Source organism: Chaetura pelagica, unplaced genomic scaffold (genome assembly GCF_000747805.2).
Source record: "Chaetura pelagica isolate M959 unplaced genomic scaffold, ChaPel_1.0 scaffold252, whole genome shotgun sequence".
Classification (NCBI taxonomy): domain Eukaryota; kingdom Metazoa; phylum Chordata; class Aves; order Apodiformes; family Apodidae; genus Chaetura; species Chaetura pelagica.
The window spans coordinates 516,085-525,045 of NW_009952359.1; the positions used below are offsets into that span (position 1 = coordinate 516,085).

Below are 8,961 nucleotides of genomic sequence, written 5' to 3' on the forward strand. Positions count from 1 at the left end.
AGATGTGGCAGAGGTCTTCACCAGTCTCTGTCCTGAACTTCACCCATCCATCCAAGTCTGGAGATGAAAGGGACTTCTTCTCTAGACTGAGATGGACTTCCAAATACATCTCAGATGTGTCCAATGAGCTGGGCCATGCAGGTCATACCTGGGTCATACCCACCTGAAGAGTTCTCAACAGTGTGGCTATTGAGGACCAGCATCTAGTGAAACACAAGGCTTTACCAGCATGAACTCCAGGGGTTTTGCACTGGTGGATGTTTCTGACTGTGGTGCAGAACAGATGGTTTCACTAACTCTGTGCAAGCCCCACACAGATGCTTTCATTTTGGTGTCAGTTGCTAATTTGAATACTAACTGAAACAGTTCATTAAATCAAAACTCAACTGTGCCAGCAGAAAGAGCCAGCCAGGTGGACATTTGCATTGATTTTGCTGAACCAATGGAAGACTTGGCTGAAATAAAACCGAATCAACTTTTTCCTCCCGGCTGGGCCTACCCACAGCCGCCTTGGGAAGCCACCTGCAGGGCTCCTGCTCCTTACCTCCACTCAGGCCCAGGTCCTTGATCTGCTGGAAAGCTTTGCGGACAGCTGTGACACAGCTTGGGCTGGACTTCTGAAAATCCTGAGGGGATGGAAAAGATATGGGATGTGTGGAGGCTGCACAGGGAAGAACTGCCAGAAGAACCAGGAGATGACAGGGTCCACTGGCCCACTGGTAAGACCCTCATCTGCAACTCCTGGAGCAGCGACATCAGGGTTCCTGCCTTGTTCTCCAAACAGTCAGCAGGTCCCAGCAGAAACCAACAGTCTGCACAGCTCAGACCAAGCACCATTTCACCAGGTCTCACTGGGGTAAGCTGTTAGACGAAACACTTGGCACTCAGTGGAGCACAAAGCAGCAAGGAGACACATGCCTTGGCCAGGCCATGGCAAGAGGGTGCCAGGCTGCTATGCCCAAAAGCGTTTTGGTTTTGAGTCCTTCCAACTGCACTTGCTCTATGAGAAGGAGTCAGGGAGGGCAGAACACTACTGTGGGAACCAAGACCTGCTTTTCTTCCTAAGACTGCCAGATGATGAAGGCAGCCATGTCCTTTTTCTTGGGAAAAACATTACTGAGCCTGAAAAAGCACTGTAAAAGGTATGTTTGAAGAGCTGTGGTTGGTTTTGCTGGTGGAACAAGTAATTTCTGTCACTGAAGGCTCTAGCAACCCAACCTGTTTCTCTTCTGTCAGCCTCTGAGGCAGTTTGAGATCTGCTGGCAAGCAGTGCCTTGTAATAGTAAGAATTACTGTGGCTCTTTTAAGGTTCCTTTACCCTGAAGTAACCCCCAATCCCTAGCTGAGCACGCTTTCCACACAGACACAACCTCAGCTGAAATCTGCCTTTGTCTGGCAGGCTTAGAGAAATCCCTCTGGGGTTTTCCACAGTTTACTTGGGCGTCCCTTTAGGAGTTCCAAATCTCCTAGATGTGCTTATTGATCTTTATCAATAGATAAAGGAGAAGGAGCTCCTGCGTGAGTCTGGAAGGTTGGCACCTTCGTTAGCATCAACAGCGCTCAGGGGTCTTCTCTCACCAGCAACCACAGAACCTGTGGTTTGGGTTGGAAGAGACCTTAAAGATCATCCAGTTCCAACCCCCTGCATGGGCAGGGACACCTCCCACCAGACCAGGTTGCTCCAAGTCCCATCCAACCTGCCCTTGAACACTTCCAGGGCTGGGGCAACCAAAGCTTCTCTGGGTAGCCTGTTCCAGTGTCTCACCATCCTTACAGGGAAGAATTTCTTCCTAATGTGTCACCTAAATCTTCCCTCCTCCAGTTTTAATCCATTATCCCTTGTCACCCAACCACTAAACCACCTCCCTCAGCACCACTTTCACCCATTTTTGAACATCTCCAGGGATGGTGCCTCCACCATCACCCTGGGCAGCCAGTTCCAAGGCCTCACCACTCTTTCTGTGAAGAAATTTTTCCTAATATCCAATCTGAACCTCCCCTGGCACAGCTTGACCCCATTTCCTCTTATCCCATCACTGGTCTCCAGGGAGAAGAGCCCAACACCCACCTCACCACAACCTCCTCTCAGGTAGTTATAGCCAGCAATGAGGTCTCCCCTCAGCCTCCTCTTCTCCAGGCTGAACAGCCCCAGCTCCCTCAGCCTCTCCTCATAGAGCTGTTCTCCAGACCCCTCATCAGTCTTGTTGCCCTACTCTGCACCCTCTCCAGCACCTCCATGTTCTTCCTATCCTGTGGTACCCAAACCTGCACACAGTGCTCGAGGTGCAGCCTCACCGAGGCTGAGCAGACGGGCAGGATCACCTCCCTGGTCCTGCTGGTCACACTATTCCTGATGTCACCTAGATCTAGAAAGACATGTCAAAAAAGAGGCAAAACAAACACCATCATCGCAAGGTTTCAGTACAACCAGGTAATAAATTTCTTCCCTTATAAACCAAATGTAAGTCAGTTCTAAGCAAGCCACATTCCTCTGGGTGCCGTGTCGTCAAAGTGTGAAAGCCACATTTAAATTTTTAAGTGTGCCACCTTGCATATTTGTAGTTAGCGAAATGAAGATTCCCAAGCATTTCATTGAAATGCAGTCCTCTTTGGACTCCACAGCTGTGAGGCATCATTGGTAGCAATGCAAAATAATACCACTTTGGGAGAGGATTTGGAGAATAAATTATCTAAAGGGGGTTCAGCCAGGAACAAAGAAAAATTTTCAGGCTGTAACATGGTCAAGTCCCTAGAAATCGGAAAGTGGATCCTTAGTGGTACTAAAGGTGCTGGAACTGAGTTGTGCTGCTCATGGGAGCAAAGGCAGAGCTGCCCCAGCTGAGGAAGTGCTCAGCCACAACTGCAGCTCCTGATTCTCCCTGCAGGCTCCCATTTCATTGCAGCCCCTGCCCAGCACTGAAGATAGATGTTTGTGCAAACAGATGGAAAAGGAAAAAAAAATCCAGCCTTCTTAATGGAGAAAAGAATGCTCCCAAAAAGAGATGCTACTTACTGCTGTTACATCTCTGAAGAACTGGGTGGGGTCTCCAAGCCCAGCCACGGACACCAGAGGAGCACTGGCCGCTAATGCTCCATCCACAATGTTGGGATATTTCATCCTCATGTAAGCACTCAGCATCCCTCCATAGCTACCAGGGGAGAGACAAGAGAGTTCCCTGCCTTAATCGAAGCTTAGGTCACAGTAACCCAAAAGTTCAGGGTGGCATTCATGGGCTCACCTAACCCAAGGCAACAAAAAGCTTATAGATATCTAGTAGATGTAAGAAGATCCAGTTCTGGTCCGCAAGCAGCACACAGTGTGTTCTGACTGCCCTTTCCCCAAACACACCAATTCCAGTAGGACACAGCAGGGATGTAGGGAAGAGGAGACATGAACAAATACCACCATAAAGCTCAAAGCCATCTCAGCAGCTCGAGTGCCAGGGCCACAATCTACAGATATATCCACGGTTGTTAGATAAACACAAGATGACAAAAGTTATTCATGGAGTTACTCCAAGGTCACTCCTGGGGGAGGCAAATAACACCCCAAAACACAGGAAACAGCAGGTCTGACTCCAGGCCTCCCAGTGCTTGGGTCTCTCACCCACCACCTCAGGTGGGTGCAGTAAATACCCCTCCCACATCACCCCCATGTAAAGCAACGTGCATTTCTCTAACCCTGGTCTTGGACACATGCTTAAACCTGCCCCAAGTCATTTCAGGTTAAAGTTTGGCTAAGTTACAAGCAACAAGGTTTTTTTCTCCCTCGGGTAATGCTATGCTGCTCCAACACTGCCACCTTTCAGTGTCCTTCACGTGGGTCCAGAGCTGCTCAGGCTGCTGCAGACTGAACTCTTGACTTACACACATGGAGTTGCAGCCTCACCTGCAGTCCAGCTAGCAGGTCTTGTGAATCCCTCTCCCACTCCAGGATAGCTCCTGACCCTTTTTACACTGGCAGTCACCAGGAGTGGCCTGGCAGTCACCCCGAGATCAACTGTGCAGTCACTACCATAGAGAGGTGGGAACTTGAGAACTGTCAGGACAGATGCAATGGAATTAAAGAGCCCTCATGGAGGCCTTTGAGGGATGCATCCCTCTGCCATAGGCATGGGGAGCCCTACAAGGGACAAGCACATTGCACCAACACAGCTCTGAGCTGCAAGAGGGCAAGAGTTTTGGGGAAGGACTTTTGCTAGGAGCAACCAAGCAGCAGGTTGCAGAGCAGAGCTATGAAGGGCACCTCCAGTGAAGATGGCTGAGTGCTGCTAAAAAGACCATGTTTAGTAAAAACATGCATGGGCCCTGGAAAGGATATGTTACCAATTAGCATACTGCACTTGCAATGTAAAATGGTTTTATCCTGTAGGAGGAATTTCCCATTTTCTGCAGTTGTGGCTGACTCATACCTTGAAGATGCCTGGAAACATCCAGGCAGTGGTGTTTCTCCAAAGCACTCACAAGTCCAGACTGGTTCATGGTGGGAGAGCTGACTGGGACCTGGTGTGAGCTCTTGGGAGCTAAGACATAGGCACTTTTGTTCTCTATTGGATAGCTTGAAGCTCTGCCTTTAGAACTTGCTTGAGAGCCAAAATGATCAATGAGAACAGCACAACTGTGGCTGGTAAATGATGCAGAGAGGGCAGGGAGCACACACAACCCTCACCTGCCTCCAAAAGCAATGACAGGGCAGCCTGCAGCCCCATACTGCTGCTTGAGCTCAGTAATCAACACTGCATAGTCAGCCAGGGCTTGTTCAATGGTGAGCAGACCAGTCTTCTGCAGCTGTGTCGACTCAAGTCCAAATGGAAGAGACTTCCCATAGTACCTCTGAAAGGAAAGAGAAACGCTGTGGGAATGCTGGTGTCAAGGTCATCTCTGTTCTCACTGCAGAGCTGGGATAAGCACCCAGTGCACCCATGGGAAGTGACAACAGAGCATGTGGCATCTTTATAGACTTGTTCATTATGGAGGAAGAGCCTTGTCCCCTGCATCTGATAAACAGAACCTTCAGGATGTGTCCTGTGGAGGATGGACAGTCCCTGACAAGCTACTTAAAAAGTAGGTACACCTCAGCTTTATGGCAAAACATGTTATTTTTCCAGACCTGCAGAAAGTTGAATTCAGTAACACTGACCAGAACAAGACTCTATAGGATGCACAATGCCTACAATACTCACATGTTCAGCAAAAATCACAAGTGCTTCCTCTTCCTCTGCTAATTCAAATATGAAGTCCGAGTTCTGAGCAAAAGTCCAAATGTCACCTTCATTGCCAGTATAGAAAAAGATGGGTCCAAATCCTTTCTTCCAGAATTTGGCTAAGTGAGACAATTCAGAGGAACAAATTTAAAACAAAACCAAAAAATAAACAAACCAACAAATCCAAAACCAAACAAACAATAAAAAACCCCAACAAAACTAAAAAAAACAAACCCACAACAAAACAAGAGCATGAAATGACTCTGCTTTGAGTGAGTTTGGGTAGGAGTTTAACAAGGAAGCACTTTGTGAAACTGTTGATCCTCCAGACCCAAGCTGGGGGATAAAGGTGCAGGAAAGGCCAGGCTACAGAGATCTCTTTTCTGAGTGAAGGTAAATAAGAGCTTCCAGGAGATCAGCACATGGCCTGGGTCTTTCAGATGGCCTTAAAATCCCTAAAATCTCAATTCTGCAAGGCATTTGGGAACAGCTGCTCCCTAAAAGAGCAATTTTCTATTTATATTCCCTTTTCATCCCAGAAGATTTGCACAGATCACTTTTCCTGCAAAATGAGACAGTAGGGAATCGCCTGCATCTCTCTGCTGCTCCTGCTGTGATGTGTGATGTAGAGCCAAGCTGTAAATCTCCTATCACAGAACATTTGTTTTGGAAGGGACCTTCAAAAGATCACCCACTTCCAACCCCAACAGGGACACCTCCCACCAGACCAGGTTGCTCCAAGCCCCATCCAACCTGCCCTTCAACACTGCCAGGGATGGGGCAGCCACAACTTCTCTGGGCAACCTGGGCCAGGGTCTCACCACCCTCATCATAAAAAAATTCTTCCTTCTGTCCAATCTGAATCCACCCTCTTTCAGTTTAAAACACTGCCCCTTGTCCTGTCACTGCAAGCCCTGCTAAGAAGTCTCTCTCCATCTTACATATAAGTTTTCTTTATATAGTCAAAGGCCACAAAACAGTCTCTCTGGAGCCTTCTCTTCTCCAGGCTGAACACCCCAACTCTCCCAGCCTGTCTCCAGAGCAGAGCTGCTCCAGCCCTCCCATCATCTCTGTGGCCTCCTCTGGACTCTCTCCAACAGCTCCATGTCCTTGTTGTGTTGGGGACCCCAGAGCTGGACCCAGCCCTGCAGGGGGTTGTCATGAAAGTGGAGCAGAGGGGGGAAATCTCCCCCTCAGTCTGCTGGTCATGCTGTGGGGATGCTGCTGGTACACTGTTACATGTTAGATACATAACACACACACGCATATTTATCTCTCTCATATGTTTTATTATCATATATATTACGTGCTTCACTCTCTGATCTTTTTATAACTGAAGGCAAATTGCGACTGGCAGGACAAGCTGACCCATGATGTCAATTCTTGCTTATCTAACAAACAGTTGCTTTCATGCCTGCTGACTTTAAAAAACATTTGATTTTAGCTTAGTCTTAAATTGCACAGGAATTAAGAGGGATAATAAATAGCTTTCTTCAACAACAGACCTTAGACCATGAGTTGAGTGTTGATTTCAACACACTGACACTTCATCAGAGGGCTCCCCCAACAGCAGCTGTCCCTGAGGCTCCACTGCAGCATGTCCCACAAGGCCATTAACAGAGAGGCTAGGATTTAATTCCTGGCATCCTGAACACAGATTTGCCACAGCAGGATTTGGCTTGGAAGTGGGTTTGAAACCAGTCATTACTGAAACTTCTGCACTTTGTTAGCAAAGAGGCTGGTCCTCTTTCTGTGTCAATGTGCTTTGGGCAGCAGGTAGCACACTGAAATGCTCCCTTTGCTTGGGCTCTCCTGCCAACAGGCTTCCTTGCCCCTGGAGGAAATAACCATTCACAGGAGCAAAACCAAACCAGACAAGTTGCTTAGAAAGCAACTAAAATAGCAAGTTGCTATTTTTGGATTGAAATCCTGGGGAACTGCCAACTAAACTCAAGGCTGTCAGATGACTGGTTGTGAAATAGTCTCTTTTTTCACTTATGGTCTGATAAGTCCCATATTGCACAAGAAGCAGTAGAGGAGACTGGAACTACTCACAGAAATTTTGAGTAAGAAACTATTTGTAAACCAGCAAAATTACTGTGTTAATGTTTTCTTCCTCACAAATACTATTCAGCTCTGCCCAGGACACACAGATAAAATATAATACGTTAAAAAGAAAACAAATTAAAATTATGCAATGCTTTAAACCGGGTAATTCCCCCAAAGTTCTGTTCAAAAAGAGAAATGGAATTAGTGAAATTTTATCCTTGGGTGTGCTATGAAAATTCACCAGTGCCTCCATGTCTGAAATGGGTCTGACTGGGTGCAGCTGCTGAACAAGGTGCAGAGTGCCAGGAGATGTGAAGGAGACGCTGCAGGAAGCCCCCCCAGCAGTAGGTGCCTGGCTGGGCACCACTCTGGGCTGCTGCTACCCCCAGCTCCACCTCTGCTCTCTCCCTGAACATCTCCCCAGTTCCTCCAAGTAGGCAAGACTGAAAAAAATCTGACACCGGTTATCGAGAGTGCTGCCTTTTTAGTCACAGACTGCTTAGAAAAGTCTCCTTTCTCTTCCTGTCTGTTGCACACCCATTATTTGCGTAGAAAGGAAGGCACTGCTGGCTCCTTGCTGGAAGCCCCCATTGTTCAGCACAGCTTAAAGCTCTCTGAAGTTGTAGGGTTTAAAATAATGCAGAACTCTCACCCAAGAGGAGCTATATTCACTTTTAAAAATGTTAAGTACAGAAGTGAGACGTTTAGGTCAGTATTTGTTTGTTCTTGCTGCACTCAAGAGCCCCAAGCTGCACTTGTAGCAGCTGCTGTGGCCAACTGAAGACACAGGCACAGAGCCGGCTCAAGGCAGCTGCTGCTCCCAGTTGAGTCTTGCTCCAGAGAGGCCAGTCCCCACACCTACACCCTGCACTGCTTGGCTGGAATGACAAACCAAGGGGAAGCAGAGAACAATCCAGAAAACAGCTGCCAGGATGATCAGAGGGCTGGAGCAGCTCTGCTCTGGAGACAGGCTGAGGGACATGGGGCTGTTCAGCCTGGAGAGGAAAAGGCTCCAGGGAGACCTTAGAGCATCTTCCAGTGCCTGAAGGGGCTGCAGGAAAACTGGGGAGGGACTTTTGGCAAGAGCTTGTAATGAGAAGATGAGGGAGAATGGATTAAAACTGGTAGAAAGTGGATTTAGTTTAGACATTAGAAGGAAATTCTTTAGTGTGAGGGTGGTGAGACACTGGCCCAGGCTGCCCAGGGAAGCTGTGGCTGCCCCATCCCTGGAGGTGTTGAAGGGCAGGTTGGATGGGGCTTGGAGCAGCCTGGGCTGGTGGGAGGTGTCCCTGCCCATGCAGGAGGTTGGAACTGAATGATCTTTAAGATCCCTTTCCCACCCAAACCAGGCTGTGGTTCCATGATAACGCTGGGGGCCTGGCTCATGGGAGCAAGCTCCTCTCAGCTCTAGCAAACTCCCGGCTGCTGGGCACAGCTTCCTCAGCAGCAGGGCAGGTCTGCCCCCCGCGCGGGAGCCGGTGACGCTCACGCTCAGGCAGACCCCAGTTCAGCCCTGAGCCATAGCAAGGCTCTGCCGACACCAGGCCGATAGCGGTACCACCCCAGGACCCACCTGAGACCAGGTAGCGCTGCGGGAAGGTCTCGTTGCCGTAGGTCTCGAAGCTGAAGTGGTCCCGGACTTGATGGAAGAGCTGCTCCTCCAGGCCGGGTCCGGCTGCCTGGGCACCTGCAGGGGGAACCGTCAGCG

At 48.8% G+C, this 8,961-nt stretch overlaps 1 protein-coding gene across 1 annotated transcript in view; it reads right to left on the reverse strand.

Moving 5' to 3' along the window:
- The window catches only part of DPP7 (dipeptidyl-peptidase 7), a 46,774-nt gene that overhangs the window by 13,770 nt on the left and 24,043 nt on the right, over positions 1-8,961 (reverse strand). The window contains exons 2-6 of the mRNA XM_010007889.1: positions 8,827-8,940; positions 5,184-5,323; positions 4,670-4,833; positions 3,014-3,149; positions 545-626 (exon numbers count right to left, since the gene is read on the reverse strand). Coding sequence (XP_010006191.1) covers positions 545-626; positions 3,014-3,149; positions 4,670-4,833; positions 5,184-5,323; positions 8,827-8,940 — 636 coding nt within the window. The remainder of the gene's footprint in view (positions 1-544; positions 627-3,013; positions 3,150-4,669; positions 4,834-5,183; positions 5,324-8,826; positions 8,941-8,961) is intronic.